The 17,920-nt window shown below is 37.9% G+C and overlaps 1 protein-coding gene across 1 annotated transcript; it reads right to left on the bottom strand.

The window, feature by feature from the left end:
- Positions 1-17,034: 17,034 nt before the first annotated feature.
- On the bottom strand, positions 17,035-17,709 carry LOC110883503. Its single transcript, XM_022131235.1, has 2 exons — positions 17,244-17,709; positions 17,035-17,135 (listed from the first exon to the last, which is right to left on the bottom strand). The coding sequence occupies exons 1-2, from the start codon at positions 17,707-17,709 to the stop codon at positions 17,035-17,037; spliced, it is 567 nt and encodes a 188-aa protein (XP_021986927.1).
- Positions 17,710-17,920: the final 211 nt, after the last annotated feature.

Raw genomic sequence — 17,920 nt, 5'->3', positions numbered from 1 at the left:
TTTAAACCAGGCAAAGAAAATACCGTTGCCGACGCGTTGAGCCGCATCCAAATTCCCTCCATGTTAGCCTTATCCCATTCCACAGCCCCTTGGCTTGAAGAAATCAAACATTATTTCTCTGATAATGCATTGGGAATAGAACTGGTATCCAAAATCACCAATAATCCTGCTGATTTTCCTCATCATTTGTATCGAGAAGGCCTTGTGTACTTGCATGGAAAAATATTAGTGCCACCTATTACTGATCTACGTGAACGTTTGCTTCATGAATTTCATTCTTCATTCGTGGGGGGTCACTCGAGGGTCACGGCAACATTCAAAAGGATTTCGACCTCGTTTGCATGGCTTGGCTTAAAAAAAGATGTCACTAAATTCGTCAAGAGATGTGCAGTATGCCAGGAAATTAAAACACCAACACATCGGCCTTATGGGTTGCTCCAACCGTTACCAATACCCGAAACCACATGGCAGGATATTTCTATGGATTTTATCACCAACTTGCCAGTGTCGAAAGGTAAAACTACAATTTAGGTTATTGTTTACCGTTTATCAAAGTTTGCCCACTTCGTTGCTTTATCATCACATTATACGGCGGTATCCTTAGCGACCATTTTTATGCGGGAAATCTATCGTCTACATGGGCTTCCAAAAACGATAGTTTCCGATCGCGACCCGTTATTTATTAGCCGTTTTTGGAAGGAGTTGTTTAAGCAAATGGGTACTAAATTACTTCACTCAAGTGCGTACCACCCACAAACCGACGGCCAGACTGAAGTTGTCAATCGCTGCCTTGAAACCTATCTTCGGGCCTTTGTTTTCGATGAACCATCAACGTGGGAAAGGTATTTATATATGGCTGAATATTCATACAACACTGCCTTCCATTCTTCGATTAAAATGACACCGTTTAAAGCACTTTATGGTCACGAGGCAACTTCTATCCATGAGTATCTACCGGGGTCCACCAGTAATGCGTCCATTGATACTTCACTTACCAACCATCAGCAATTGTTACAAGTTTTGAAGTCTTCTTTGGAGCGTGCATGTGAAAGGATGACCAAACAAGCCAACAAACATCGTATGGAAAAGGAGTTCGATATAGGGGATTGGGTTTACTTGAAACTTCAGCCATATCGTCAGAAGATGGTCAGCTAATGATTAGGGGACCAGAGGAAGCGTATAAGGCAATACGGTTCTTCTGAGTCCAAGCGTATTAAGCAATACACTTCCTATATATGGTTCCCCTAGAGCCAATGTATAGGAAGCGTATAGGGAAATACGGTTCCTCTGGGTCCAAGCGTATTAAGCAATACACTCCCACGGTCATCATCAATACTCGTCAGACTCCTCGTCAGACTCAGCGAGCTCCTCCTCTGTAAAGTTCGGGCCACGCCTAGTAGAAGGTGACGGGTTGTGCCGTGTATAGGACGTGCCTGGAGCCTATAAAAAATTCGAACAAAATACTCATTACATAACATTAATATTGTTCGTAGAAAATGAAATAAAACAAAATAACATACCTACATGGAAAGGTCGGACAGAGGTAAGAGCGACATGGTCTGCCGGACCGAGGAAAATGTGGCAAGGAAAGGTCGGGCTAAGTATAGGACGGGTCGTAAGGCTATAAGAATTTAAACAAAATACCCATTACATAACATTAAATTGCTCGTAGATAAATGAAATAAAAATAAGATAATATACCTGCATGAACAGGAGGGGTTGGGTAAAGGATGGCATGGATGGGTCGTGCTGCTGCGTAAAGAACGGGCCCTGGTCCGGATAAACTCGTGATGGTGGACGGGGTGGAACCGATATACCTATGTACCTATACATTTCACCCATGCCAGTCATCAGCCACCCTATATCATCATGCATCTGATCCATTTGGCGACCGTGGGATGTTATCTCCTGACCATGCAGTGTTAGAAGTCGCATTTGCTCATCTTGGTTACGCAAAATCCTATCGAGAAGACGGTTGGTTGACCGAGGCAACCTAACCGCGCGATAAGCTCTCTGTGGATGCTGATGATCCCCCTGTTCATGCTGAGGCGGGACCTCAACATAGGGATGGCAATGGGTCGGTTTGGGACGGGTTTAGGTAATCCCAAACCCAAACCTGGTTAGATAAGCTTGTCCCAAACCCGTCCCAAAACCCGTCGGGTTTCTAGCGGGTAAATACCCATCGGGTATCGGGTATACCCGCGGGTTTCGGGTAAACCCGTTAATTTAAAAAGTTTACTTTTTGGGTATACTCATCTCAAAACCCATTGGGTATTTTTCGAGTAACTACTAACCGGTTACATTTTGTATTCTCATTATAAAAATATATATCAAATAACTACAATGTATATGGAATAGAATACCTATATGTGTAAAAAATGGATGTATCATATATATAAATATTTAATAATATAAAAGAAATTATATCGGGTATACAATCGGGTAAACGGGTACACTTTATCGGGTAATTGGGCCGGGTAAACGGGTATATCACAAAATCCCAAACCCGTCCCAAACCCACGAAAAAATATAAACTATTCCCAAACCCGTCCCAAACCCGATTAACCGACCCCAAACCCGTCCCAAATGTGTCGGGTTTCGGGTTTACCCAGCGGGTTCAGGTTTGATTGCCATCCCTACCTCAACATCATCATGCCCGCCATCCTGCTCAGCCCCATCTGAGGCATTTGAACCTTCTCGGCCTCCAAACGCGGGTGATGTACCAACGGCTGCCATGCCCAAACCTGACGGTTCATCCCGACAAACCTATAACCAACATTAGGAATGTTTGCCGCCACTTTCATCCCTGTCATCAACCTCATGTCCAAATATTTGCAGGGAGCCGGCGGTGGATATCTATCCTCGATCCAACCAAAGTACCGACTAACACTCTGGGCTATCCGGCCGATAAACGATCCTCCATATATACTACCACGACGCTGCTTTTTTCCAACGTGTGACAAAATAATCCACCAGGCAGAGATGGAGGGCGCAGGGACGACCATTAAATAAACAATAGAGATAGAAAAGATCGGCCTTCGTTACGTGCTCGCAACTCTTTCCACGGGCCGCGATACCCGTGCTAAAGCAACGATGCAAGTAACGAACTAACGGGTCGCGAATCTCCGAGGATCGGATCTCCTCCGCCTTGGTGTATGGACCTTCACCGATGGTGGGCCACTAGGCAATCAACTCATCCTCGAGCATACGATCGGTAGCCGGGGTATAGACGTCCTGAACCAACTCCTCGTCTGTGTAAAACCGGTGGCGACGGCAAATTGACGAAGCGACATCTCAAATACCTCGTCGAACAGACGGAATGTGATCTCGGGTGATTGGGCCGGCAAGTTCGGATCATCAAAATCCAAGTTCGGCCGGTCATCCGGTCGAGGTCTATAGCGGAATGTGGAGAGAAACTCCACCACTAACGGCCGATAAGATGGTGCGGCTCTTATTCGAAATAAACGATCCCACGAGCTATCCCCCACCCCACATGGTTATCATAAATATGTTTTGGGTATTACAATAATCTATAAACGTTTTTTGACACATTTTTATAAAAAGGATTCAGATTAGGGGACCAGGGGAACCATATTACCCCATACGCTTCCTATACATTGGCTCTAGGGGAACCATATTGCCCATACGCTTCCTATACTTTGGGTCGAGGGGAACCATATTGCCCCATACGCTTCCTCTACTTTGGGTCCAAGGAAACTATATTGCCCTATACATTTCCTATATATATATATATATATATATATATATATATATATATATATTGTTTTGTTTAATAAATGTTTTTATAAAAACATTATAAGATAACAATAATAAGTTAATAATTCGATGCAACTTATAATTTTTAAGTAAAACTAATATGAAGTGTATTGCCCTATACGCTTTCTATTTAACTTAAGGGAATCGTATTGGGCAATACGCTTCCTATTGGGTCACTTTTCAAAGAATATTGTACCAATAGGAACCGTATTGCCCAATACGCTTCCTATTGGTGTTGCATTTAATGCTTCAAACCCTATGGGTAACGTATTGGCCTATATGGTTTCTATTGAGGGATGTACAAAAATTTTAGGGGATGTGTAAATACCATCACCCTTTGCTTTATATTTCTTTTTATTTTTTTTAATTGTTCATGGGTAATATAGTAATTTTACCCGTACTTAACTAAAAAAACTAACAAAGGTTAGTGATAAGGGCCAACCGAGTGCAAAAATTACAACTATTAGGACCAACTCTGTAATTAGTGAACCAGTGGGACCAAGTCTGCAATTTTCACATACCACGGGGACCAACCAAACGCAGCGTAAGTTAAGTCATTTTGTACAATAACCGGCCTATATATATATATATATATATATATATATATATATATATATATATATATAGGGTGGGGTTCGGCTAGAAAGTCCAAATTTCCTAAAAAGTGTAAAAAGTCATAAAACACTCTAGTTTCAGCCATAAACACACCTAAAACCCACAAATAACAGAGTGAAAATTACTAAAACACCATATTCAAACCATAATAGTTCATAAAAACTTAAAACACACAATCGTAGAACTATGAATCTAAAACACATCATGCTAATCAACATAAAACACAATAATATTTGTAATTCGATAATCAGAGGCTTATCATCCAAAACACAAAACACAACCCACATATATGATGTTTTATTAATCTTCATTTTGTTATTTGTGGGTTTTTGGTGTGTTTTATGGTTGACAATGTGGTGTTTTATGACTTTCTACACTTTTTAGGAAATTTGGACTTTCTAGCCAACTCCTAGCCTATATATATATATATATATATATATATATATATATATATATATATATATATATATATATATATATATATATATATATATATATATATATATATATATATACGGGATCAGGAGAAAACGCCCAAAAGTGTGAGAACAGTGAGAACGCATTCTGGCCAAACACGTGGCGCGGGACATGATCAGGGTCCGAGGGGTTTTTTTGTCTTTTCAATCTTCTTTTATTTTCCCAACGCGCTATAACATTTTCTGGCGTTAATTGTATTTATTAAACTTTTTGGCGTTGAATTAATTGTTTTGTGTCACATAGATAATTTTTTGGCGTTATAGCGTTTTCTGGTCAGTTTTTTTGGCGTTTTGTATAATAATTCACTACGACTCATTAATATTTTCATAAGATTACAATAAGACCAAATGTTTTTTAGCGTTTAGTGAATTATTTGGCGTTTAATACATTTGGCAAGGTGCTTTGCCAGCATCCGTTCTCATAGTTTTCATACTACTAACGTTTAGGTGTTTGTAGTTTTTGGCGTTTTATATAATAATGTATTTTATTTGTAGAGAATTAGATAACAAAACAACATATAACTTGATAACAAAACAATATAAAATGAAAATAAAAAAAATTAAAAATGGTAATCTAATTTATCTTCCGAATCTTCACTGTCATCATCCTCTTTCTTCTTGAATTTGTTTTGGCGTTTTGAATCTTTTTGAATACCTTAGCTTGATGCCAACTTTCCTACATAAACCCCGTCTTTTTCAGACGAAGCTGCTTAGTGGCATCCTGTGTTTTGGTGTGATATTCTTATTTGGTGGCATGTCATTGAAGATCAACTCTTGCTTGATGCTATTTATAATAATGGAGTCCAAAATAACATTTTACACTTGTGTTGATCCCTTTATTCCATGCCGATATTCATCAAGAACAAAGCTCACATGATGGCATATCAGTGTCATCAATCTCTTTTTCTTGAATATTTGTCCACCTCATTCAACAAAATATTATTGAGACAACCCCCTCAGAAGAAGAATTCATTCAGTGAAAGCTTTGCCATCTGTGGTTATTTTAACTAACATTTTTTGGCGTTTTAAAGTGAGTAATTTCTAGAGGATATGACGTTTGTTTTTCTAGGTGTGATCAATTCATTGTGTATAGACCCCTCTCTTATAGGAGTTTTTTGGCGCGTAATTTAGGCATGATTTTTTTTATTGTAATAAATGATAGTAATAAAGTAACCGTCTTTTCAGTTACTGTTTTTGTATTTACTGTTTTGATCAGCTTTATCAGTTTATAGGTGATAGACGTCTCATCTTCTAAGTTTGACGTTTTTTTAAATGGCCTTATGCAGACCAAGATGACAAAATATAATAAAATATTAAGCAGAAAAAATATTTTTTGTTATTTCTGGCGTTTTGTAAGCAATAACCTTTTTTAGTTTTTTTTTTTTTTTTTTTTTTTTGCGTTTTGCAAATAAATATAGAAATATATCATTTAATTATCTTATAAAAAGAAGATTACACAGAAGAAAAAAAAAGAAAAAAAATTAAAACCCTTCGTCAGAAGGTACTTTATCCGAAAAGTATCCATCACTTGCGTTATCTTCTTCCTCGGAGTCTTCATCTGGATCTTCATTCATGTTATCACCTTCACCTTCATCGGCTTCTTGTTCCTGAAGATTCTGAAGCCTCCACTTGAACATGTTTTGCATTAACTCCAATTTTGAGTCCATTTCTGTGTTCAAACAAGTGGCGTTATGCAATTCTTCCATGAAACCAAGCCCCTGCTTTATCATGATGTTTTCAAGCCGGTAGACTTCCCGCTCTCTGATGTCGTATATAACGGTCACCATGTCTGTTCATCATCTGAACGCCATGATGTCATGACAGGGTCCGACTTTACATCTGCTTTGATTGGTCCAAATTTCCTTATTAATGCTTTCATAAGCATATGTGTTTCATGGCATTCGTTGTCCAGAGTGATGCCAAAGGATGGGATACCCATCTGTACCTCTTCTTCCATCTTCAAAATTGCCTTGATTGTCCTAACATACACCCTCCTTCTGTTGTCAAAACGCAAGATGAATCGCCTGATTGCCAGAGTGTATCTCCACCAAACGATTGTTGCCATTTTTAGCGTTTTGGTTAAATTGGCGTTTTTGGTTAAAGATGTTTTTGCAGAAATGGATAGATTGAAGTGATTATGGAAGCGATGTTTTTACGTCATTTATATAATGATGTTTTTGGCGCGTAATTTAGGAGGAAATTTCTTCTAATAAATGTTAATAACTGAAATTCAGTTACTGTGTTGTTTCCTCTTCCTGTAATATCGAACGCGTTTTATCACTAAGTTTTGGCATTTTGTTTTTAATGGCGTTTTTTTTTTTGAATGGTGTGTTATCATTTGATGGCGTTTTGAATTTGAGTGGTAAAAGACCCTTTTACCCTTAATGAAGCGCGTCTCACATAATAAAATTGATGTTATTTACGAAAACGCCACCACGCAAACTAGTCAATCGATTGTTTTGTTCTGACGATCCATAAGCGTTCTCTCCGTTCTCACACTTTCCACCGTTTTCTCTAAATCCTGACCCTATATATATCATGATATTTATATTATGGCGTGTGTGTATATGAAAGTGTGTATAAGAGGTGTAAATGTGTGTGTGCGTGTGTAACTGTGTATGTGAGGTGTACGTGGGTGTGTGAAGGCGTATAATGAAACCGTAGGTTGATGGAGTTTATGGGATGATTGGCCCCCCGCCACATCACGAGGGCTCCCACCCAACTATATGCCATCATGCACGATGTTTACTCAAAGAACTTAATCATGTTGGTATTGTATGAATGTTGAAAACAAGATGAGTAGGGAAACCATTGTAGAACTGAAAAAACAAAAACCAGCAGAAAATGCCTCACAAGTGACAAAACATCATCCATTATATTACTGGTAAGTTGTAACGTGGAAGTACCGAAGAAACAATAATTGCTCGAGAGGAAGGTGAAGGAGGGTCTTAAATATGTCAGTGTAGCACATGTGAGTTATGACATTCGCAAGACAGTGGTCGTCAAACATTGTGTTTAAAATTTTTAAATGTGGATGGAAAATTACTAAGATAAACATTAATCTTCTTTTTCTTCACTCGTTTCATGTGTTGTGATTTTCTCTCTGTCTTTTCAAAGATCGTCATGATGGTTTGCGACGGTACTTATGTCATGAAGCTTGTTTACGATGGTGCTCATTTGGTTTTGGGTGATGTTTTATCTAGGAGATTGAGAATGTTGACACATTGTTGATAGATAATTAGATGAAGAAAGCAATTAGAAACTAAACAAAAGGAAAAACGTAGAAGAGGGGAGTATTGTTTTCTTCATCATTCGTTGTATTTTCCAGAGAGTTACGTTCTCAAGTCAAAGTTTAGTAGTTTAGATATTTTAGTCAAAATATTTATTTGGTAATTGACTTAAGTCAAAATGTTACTTTTGATATTTTTCCAATATAAGTGAGAAAATCGAGAAAGTAGCCATTCAACTTGAATGAGTTATACATGTACGAGAAAGTAGCCATTCGACAATTTAGCCTGGTGGGTATCGTTTAAACCTCTAAGGGCTTTCTTACATTAACTCAGCGTTATCTAGACGTCACCTTATATGAAAGGCTTTAAAATTACTACCTTTAACGTCTTTACAATGTTTTAAAGCCCCATCATCATTACTTAATTAATTTTTTTATTAAAATTTAAACATTATTTATTTTTGATATATTAATTTAAATTTAAATTTAAATAACACAAATTATAAAACACATAATTTAAATAAAAAAATACAAAGTCACTTAAAAATGAATACAAACTTAAAATGCTTAAAAGGTTAAACTAGGTTAAACTAAAAATACACATATTCACTCGTCGTCCCCTCCTTCATCACGATCAAACCATAGGTGCTCGGTCAGATCGGCTCGAATGTTAAGGTGTGTGTCCCCTGTCACGTATCCTCGCTCGGATAACTTTTTTTTTGCGCGTATGTGAGTAGTGGGTTCGTTGGTTGGTTACCTTCATCATAACTCTCTGCACAAAACGTTCTACCCAAGTCCTCCAATATCATGTTATGTAAGATGATGCACGTATACATGATGTTTCTGATTTTACTCTTTTCAAGTATCCTCGACAGTTGGGCAGTGATAGACCATCTCTTTTTTAATACACCGAGAGCCCGCACGACATCTTTTCTTTCCGAATCTTGTTTCTTCTTGAAATACAATCTGTTTTCGTCATCTGGACACGAAAGAGTTTTCACCAACGTAGCCCACTCCGGATAAATACCGTCGACAAGATAATACCCATACTTATACTCCACATCGTTTGCATAGAATGAAGTATTTGGTGCAACACCATCTATGTCATCGTCGAAAAGACTCGAAGATTGTAAAACATCAATGTCATTGTTCGAACCGGCAATGCCAAAGTACGCATGTCAAATCCATAAATCTTGAGACGCGATCGCTTGTAGTATTAGAGTAGGACCCTCTTGGCACTTTCCAAGCGGTTGGACATGCCGCTGTAGGATCGTGCGACTGACCCAAATGAGTCGTTCAGAGGAGTTTTACTCTGTTTCAGGTGCGGAAAACAAGAAACAAAGGTAGAAACAGCTTGCACTTCACTTAAATCACTGATTGTATTGATCTGACAGCGATTACATTCAAACCTCACACCGGCAGCACTTCGGCATGGGATACAAGACTCTGGATACTGATTTCGCTCCTGAAAACTCTATATATAGGGTTCTGATTTCGCTCGTAATTACATGAGAACATCTGGAGCGGAATCAGCTCTTGTAATTTCGGGAGAAATCACATATATGTGATTTCGGGCTAAATCACCTCTATGTGATGCTAGGAGCGAAATCAGCCTCTAACGCACTTAAACTTTCCTATTTTCTTGTAAAACGCGCCCTGATCTATACAATGTAGTCTAAGACTCGATACAAGACGAAGTCGACAGATGTATGCACCAACAGACTCCCCCTCAGATGTTGACGAGTCTGACTGTGTCGAGTCTTGACAAACTTCAGCCTTGATCAGCCTCTGGGCTTCACTCTCTCTTCTCTCTTCTCTTTCACATTGTCTTCAGACTTCCCCTTGCGATATGCTGGCATTTCTCTAGTTCTTCAGCATCATCAGCTTCAGGATTGTTGTCTGGCTATCACAGGTTCATGATCGTTAGCCTGGCTCAAACTTTGTCCACTGAATCGAAACCTGGCCCAAGCTCTATCCACAGAGTCCCCAGGTGTCGAAACCTGGTTCTCATAAGCTTCTCAGAATCGAATGACCTGGCTCTTTAGAAGATTGTTCCAAGATCGAAACTTGGCTCTAGATCTGCTCTGGATCGATAACCCAGCTCACACTTATCCTGCATAAACTCTACCTCAAAGTAAATTTCCATAACAAAACATTTCAATTATAGAGGCATGCACCAACACTTACTCTCCCTCAGATCAAACAAAGATTTTTTGATGAACCAATTGTAATATTATATTTTGAAAACATTTTGATTTCAGACTCCCCTTCACCACATTGTCATCATGTTTAGCACTTGAGACTTTGAAAATCAGCTTTCCAACATCAGTTGTCGAAAATCTTTTTGTATTTTTCAAAAATTTATGCTAAAACACACCGAAAATCTTTTTGGATTTTGAAAAGTAAGGAAAATAAAGACACCAATTGTAAAGAAATGCAGAAATGAAATATTTACAAACAATATTTTTGTGAGTTTGTGTAAGAGGATCATATCAGTTTTTGAGACGAGTCACTAACACCGTTAAGCTTCATTTCATTTTAAGTTCTAAACAATTCACCTAGATTATCAGTATATTTGTCCACTTGAATTTTCACACAAAGTTCAACTGCTTCGAGATACGAGATTAATGTTTTAATGACTAAACTTATTTGTGTGTCCCACTACTTGAATATACTCATGTATCCAGATCCCAATATTCAGTCTTACAGGTGAGTATACCACAGATGATATCTGTAAAGAGGTTAATTGCGAGGGCCGTGAGAGCTCAGGTCGATACTTCCGTATATGCAAAGAGATGACGGCTTCGACTTTTGGTGTGTCCCCTTTAGAGGATCTTTTTGTTACAACAGCAATGACTATCAATTTTATTGTTTCATCAATTTGCTGAGGGCGAGCTTATATTTCAAAGCATTTGTAGAAAGTATTATCCGAGGACTAGGTCAGTATTTCCATACAGCAGAAGTCCCGGGATAATACCCCAGATATCACTGAGCATAAAGACCTAGTATCTCAGAATAAGGGACCTTTCAAACAAGATTTCAGTGGTTACCTATATATCCAAGAAGTTGCTACCCACATAATAAGCAAGTTTGAATTTTTTAGGTTTATATCTCGTCACAATTTACTAAATGTGCAAAAACCTACTGGCATATCCGCAGTGAAATTGTTTATCACATTTTAACTATCCATTTCTTTAGCATGTTGTGACAGTCTACTGATGTACTATCATTTCCTCTTTTTCACAACAAAACTCATTTTTGATTTTATAATGTTTTTGTCTTTTTCAAATTTTCTAATGTTTTTGGATTTTCTGAAATTTTCTACTCCCCCTAAAATGCAAACACATTTTAAAGGAAATTTGAAAACTATCTAAGCTCTTGACCCAATTAAAGAAAATTCAAACCAAACTGTACAGATAAAGTGACAACTGATATCGAAACACATCAATTCGCCATCCACTAGGCATAAACAATCAGAACTCCCCCTTTCAACAAACTATTTTCTCATTTAGATTTCAAAACACTTAAGTTTGTTTTAATCCAAATGATTTTTCCGGAAAATAAGTTTGTTATAACCGCTTATAGGTTCACTTTCAAGTTAGGGGTATGGTTCATCATATTGTTCATCAAACATTTGTAGTAGATCAAGTACAAATTAATGTCCCTGATTTACCATATGCAAGTATGCACCCTCTGTACCAATTGTACAAATACCATCACCATTATCCAGTGTAGGAATAGAACATCTACACTAGATCATTTACCAATTGTAAGAACAAAATGCCGATTCCTGCTTCACACTTACCAACCTGGAAGCTCCGGAGTAGTCCTTCAACCTGTAAAAATTTCAACAATTTTTCAAATTTCACAAAAACACTTTACAAGAATAATGTCGATTCCTGATCCACGATTACAAACTTGGGATCTCCGGCATAGTCAGATGATCAAGGGAAAAGAATTTCCACCCAAGTCTGACCAACCTTGGGTGTTGTTAGCTCTTTAATCTCTTGTTCAGTTGGGTTAAAAGTTGCCTTTTTAGTTGCGTAAAAATCTTTAACCCCTTTTGCTTTCCCATTAAGCATTTTCCCAACAATTTTCTTAACATTCCCATTGAATGTTTTCTCGACATCAAACTCATTTTTCTCGGAGTAAAACTGATCCGAGATCTCAACCTTACCAACTTTTTGTTTAATCTCTTCAAACTTCAGTGATGGAAATTCATCATCACTTACTGAAAATACAGAATTTACCTTAATTACCTCACCTTGTGGCTCCTCTGGCTTTGTGGAACCAGAATCATCGCCAACTTTCTCATCAACCTTTTTAACAACCCACACTTGGTTGTTCTTTGCTTTCTTTTTGTAAGAATTTTTCTTAGAACACTCACCAACCTCATAAGTTGAGTTTTCAAAAATTTTAAATTTTGTAGTTGGTGGTTCAACATCAACAATTTTTTCTTTCAATTTCTCAGAAACTCCCTGTTTTGTCTTTGCATTTTTTGGACAATTCCATGCAATGTGACCAGCTTCATTGCATTTGAAACAGGTTCGAGTTTCTCTTGGATGAAACACTCCAGTTCCATTCCTTTTCTTCTCAGCAAGAAACTCCTGGTTTGATTGTCTCCAGACGGTTTCTTCTGTTCATCCTCGGCACTTCCACCTGAAACAAATTCTGTTTTTGTTTTAGAATTATTCTCATTTTTATAGTTTTCTGGTGGAACAAAACCTAAACCTTTCTTTTTATAGCTACGGTTTTGGTTTGGTTTCTTTTGAAAACCAGAACCAGAATTATAACCCTTTTTCTTGTTTAAACGTTGTTGAACTCTTGAAGTATATTTTTTAGATTTTTCAAGATTTTTTCAAAACTTTCAATTCTGGAATATTAATTTCTATTAATTTGAAAGTCTTGTTAATCAATTCTGTTTTAACACTTGTTATAGGAAACTCTTTGTTATAATATAATTTGTCAGAATCATTCAAAGTATAAACTACTTCGAATGTTTCATCTTTCAAATTCGATTTGGATAACAAAAACTCTTTACTATAAGCCTTTTTGACCGACAACTTTGGACCATTGACTGACGAACTTGACCCTCCAGATTAAGACTTTGACTCAGACTCCTCATCAGTATCTAACACCTGATCGACCACCTTTTTTATTAACTCAGACTCATGATCAGTGTCAGACGAGGTGAACGTGACGTCAATGTTTTCTGGTAATTCATCAGTCGTATCGGTTTTTAGCTTTATATTGACTGCTTTTTCAAGTTGCTCCTCGTTTGGTTTTCTAGGAGAATACCCTTCCCAGATCGGAGGCGGACACTTGTTATAGCTAACAGTTGGTTTCTTACTACTATCTTTCTTCTTTGGCTCTTCATCCTTGAATGCTTCAAAACCTGCAACAGTTGGATAAATTCTATCAATAAGATAATCAGAACTAGAATAACTTTGTAATAAACGCCTGATTCTCTCATTCTCGATCTTCTCAGTTTCCAACTCTTGCTTCCACTTAGCACTCTCTTCGATGTAGAAGTTGATAGCTTTCTGCTTCGTCATCATCACAGCATTCATCATTGTTAAAGCATTCTCTCTTTCTGAGTTTGTCTTTTGAAGACCAGTCACTGTTCTGTTTAAGACATCATAAGATTCTTTAACATAATTGAGATTGAACAGTAATTGCTCTTTGTTCTTTTCATACTCAGCCAGCTTTTCGTCTTTGTCTGCACATTCTTTGCATGGTTCAAGACACATTGAACATGGCTTGACGACTTCAACAATCTTTTCAACTTCTATTATCTTCTCAACTTCGATCACTTTCTCTGTTCCAGACACCTTTTTTGCTTCATTAACCTGTTCAGTCTCAACAATCTCCTCAGCAACACTTTCAACCTTCTCATTTTGAACAACACTTTCAGTCTTCATTTCTTGTTGCTCTTTTGCAGCTCGTTTCTCCTTCAGTTTTTCCAAACCATCTGCAAAATAGAAATGAAAACTTTCAGGAGACAGATGAGATTTTGCAATGTTAATATGTTTCTCTTCTTCATCGTCACTACTAACATCAACTGGTAACTGATCAAACTCAATTGATTTTTTCAGAATTATCATCCGAAGAACCAGAATCAGATGGTGTTTGATCGAAGACAACTTCTTTTTCTGAACTAGCATCACTTTGTACACTATCATCTGAACTCTGTGAGTTTTCATCAGCACTTTCTGAGCTTTCATCAGATGCAGCTGACTCTTTCTCCACATTCTTCACAGTCTCACCAATAGACTTCATCCATGTGGCAAACATATCTGGTTCTCTAACAATCTTAGAAATGAATGCTTTGAACTCTCCTTTTTCATCTACAACCATATCCCAGCTGAAGCCTTCAGGTAATTTTTCATCATCCTGATTGACTAAACAGACTTTGCTTTCTGATGATATGTAGTTGTTCCAGTTAAAATCCACCAAACATGCTCTCTTAGAATCCTCGATTTTTCTACCATGAGCTACCTGTGGTTCTTGTAGTTGTTGCTGACCCACTTGCTGATAAATGGCTTTTCGGTAGTAATCGCCTTTTCCGAACGGATTTTGTGCTCCACTAGCTTCCCTGTTCTTGCACTCCCTCTTGAAATGACCTTTCTCCCTACATCGAAAACAAGTAACTTTAGATTTATCAAAACCTAAAGTAGATACATGTGCGTCAAGAAAGTCATTTCTCCCGGTAATAAGCTTGAACTTTTCAGCTCTTCTGAGAACACTAGCTAGACACCATTTGATATCCATTAATTCCATCTCTTCGGCGTCTATCTGATCGTAATCCTCCTTTGTAAGCATAGGATTCCCAATCCGACCTGCAACTAGGCCTTCATACGAGAGTAACACAGAACCAAGTAAAGCCATGTGATCTTTAGCAGTTTCTTTAGAAAAACTTTGACCATCAGGAAGATTTAGAGCGATGTTGCATTGGATCACACAATCATTTCCCCTTTTTGAACTTTGACTCTAAAAACTTTCCGATGAACTCTTAGGATTAACACTTGGAAATGAAGAGAAACAACTATTGCTTTTGTTTGAACTTTGATCAACTTTTTCCGTTGAATCCCAGCACTAAATGCGGTTTGGATTTTCGGACTTCTTTCAGCTTCCGGAACACTGCCTTTGTAATACATCTTTACATCCTTTTGACCACTTGGACTATTCATCCTCGCGATCTTTTGCTGTTCCAAATCCTGACTTTCAATCTTCTCGATAAACTGAGAAATCGTTAACCCATCATAAACCCCGGTATTTTTCAGAATCATCAAGTATGTTCCCCACTCTTTCTGCGGTAACGCATCAGCTAACTTGTCTACCCACTCTTCACGATCTTTTGTAATACTCAGCATCGACATGGATCGCACTAAGTGGAAGTATCGCTCAATCAGCTTCTTCGTATCTTCTCCCGGTAGACTGCTAAACAGATCAAACTCTTTCTTGAGCAACGCCTTCTTGCTCTTAATCTGTTTTCACTACCCTCAAACTTGACTTTAAGTGCGTCCCAAATTGATTTTGAAGTTTTGTCGTGCTGAAGCAATATGAAGATGTCTTCTTTAATGGCTTGTTGAAGCAGACTGATCATCATTTTCTCGGCTTTGTACATATTCATTTCTTGATCGGTAAACTCTGATAGCTCTTTGATAACCTGCAAATCCGTACGTGGTAACACATATTTCTTCAGTATACACTCCCATGACCTAAGATGGTTTGCCTGAACCCAGTTTTCGAATCTGTCTTTCCACCCGTAGTATTCTTCGATTCTCATCAGTTTCGGGGGCTTTTGTAACGTTCCGGTCTCGTTTTCCAAGTTCATATTCTGAGCAATGGAAGCCGGAGTAGTCGGAGATGAAGCGAACGCGTTGTAGAACTCTTCACTCATGATTACGTATCACGTTTTTCAAAAACACTTGATTTCGAGCGGAATTAACTCAAATACACCTTTGGAGCGAAATAGCAATGTTCACAGGAGCGAAATCAGAAGATTGCACAGGAGCGGAATCAGAACTTGCAGCTTGAAGCGAAATCAGAACTTGCATAGGAGCGGAATCAGAAGATTCTTTGGAGCGGAATAAAAAATTTGCACTCTGGAGCGGAATCAACAGGAATTTTGGCAATCTGGAGCGAAATCACTTAGAACTTTGGAGTGGAATCCCAAATTTGGTAGTTTGGAGCGAAATCGACCTTAGTCTGTTCGAGCGAAATCAGCTCGGAGGTCATTTTTGTCCATTTTTAGTCCGATTTTAGCAATGAAACTTTCCAGGGTTTGTCTATATTCAATTTTAAACAGTCTGTGAAAATTTGATCCGGTTTTGTCCGTTAAAACTTCCTGAAATGATGAAAGAAGGTGTAGAAGCTAGAAATTTCAAAGAAATTCGGCTGTAAACTGAAGAACTCCTCCAACTGGCTCTGATACCAAATGTAGGATCGTGCGACTGACCCAAATGAGTCGTTCAGAGGAGTTTTACTCTGTTTCAGGTGCGGAAAACAAGAAACAAAGGTAGAAACAGCTTGCACTTCACTTAAATCACTAATTGTATTGATCTGACAGCGATTACATTCAAACCTCACACTGGCAGCACTTCAGCATGGAATACAAGACTCTGGATACTGATTTCGCTCCTGAGAACTCTATATATAGGGTTCTGATTCGCTCGTAATTACATGAGAACATCTGGAGCGGAATCAGCTCTTGTAATTTCGGGAGAAATCACATATATGTGATTTCGGGCGAAATCACCTCTATGTGATGCTAGGAGTGAAATCAGCCTCTAACACACTTAAACTTTCCTATTTTCTCGTAAAACGCGCCCTGATCTATACAATGTAGCCTAAGACTCGATACAAGAAGAAGTCGACAGATGTATGCACCAACAGCCGCCCACTCCCAGTGCGTGCAATCAAGACTACCCAACATCACGGGAAACCGTGTATCCGTTGATGGGCCTCGTATAAAAGTGGAGCGTCGATAGCGGTCGGCATCCTCAAATATCGCCTCTTGTAAAGAAAATTAACACCTAACATAATAGGTTTAATGAAATATAAATTAACACAATAATAATAATAATAATAATAATAATAATAATAATATTAATAATAATAACAATAATAAAAACAACGAATACCTTCATAGAAATTATTAAGACAGTCACGACAACTTCTAGCCAACATCCTTAAATATTCGTCACATGCATCACTCGTTGTGTCGTATGCAAGTTGGCGGATTGCAGCAGTACACTTTTGTATTCCAGAGAATCCAATTTTGCGACTAGCACTTTCTCTTTGTGTGAAAAAGAGATATTGGCTCGCAAGATCATTAGAAATTTTTAAGAAAAGACGACAGCTCATACGAAACCGACGCCTAAACTGTGCATCATCGTACAATGATTTTTTACTAAAATAATCTTGCATTAAACGTTCATGAGCACCTAAACGATCTCGTTCAAGAAGCACTTGTCTGTTACGCGTCGTAGGTGATTCGACTTCTTCTCGCAAATACTGAATCGCTTCCTGCTTCACTACGATAAACATATCGTCGATCATTCCGTCAGATTGAAAGCTTGATGAATCGGATGAAGAGCGGGATGACATTTTTGTTATAAAAATGATTGGAGAAAATGTGTTTATATTAATGACTAGTGTGTGTTTTAGTTTGTGATTGGTGTGTGCAAAAATATATGTATATATATTAAGAAAACTTTAGGTTTTTTTTTTAATAAGACCGTTGGTAAAGGTCATGTTAATTGGCCAAGATTCTCGAAGAAAGTGCAAAAACACCCGTTAGGGTCATGGCAGAATGATA

This window comes from Helianthus annuus, chromosome 3 (genome assembly GCF_002127325.2).
Source record: "Helianthus annuus cultivar XRQ/B chromosome 3, HanXRQr2.0-SUNRISE, whole genome shotgun sequence".
Taxonomy (NCBI): Eukaryota; Viridiplantae; Streptophyta; class Magnoliopsida; order Asterales; family Asteraceae; genus Helianthus; species Helianthus annuus.
Note: the sequence above shows the minus strand (reverse complement) of the source record. Positions and strands in the feature narration are given on the sequence as shown.

Excerpts from the sequence above, each read along its gene's own strand:
- LOC110883503 (XM_022131235.1), bottom strand. The coding sequence starts at position 17,709 with ATGTCATCCCGCTCTTCATCCGATTCATCAAGCTTTCAATCTGACGGA. Across the intron at positions 17,136-17,243 it reads TCTTAATAATTTCTATGAAG|GTGTTAATTTTCTTTACAAG; the intron begins GTATTCGTTGTT and ends CTATTATGTTAG.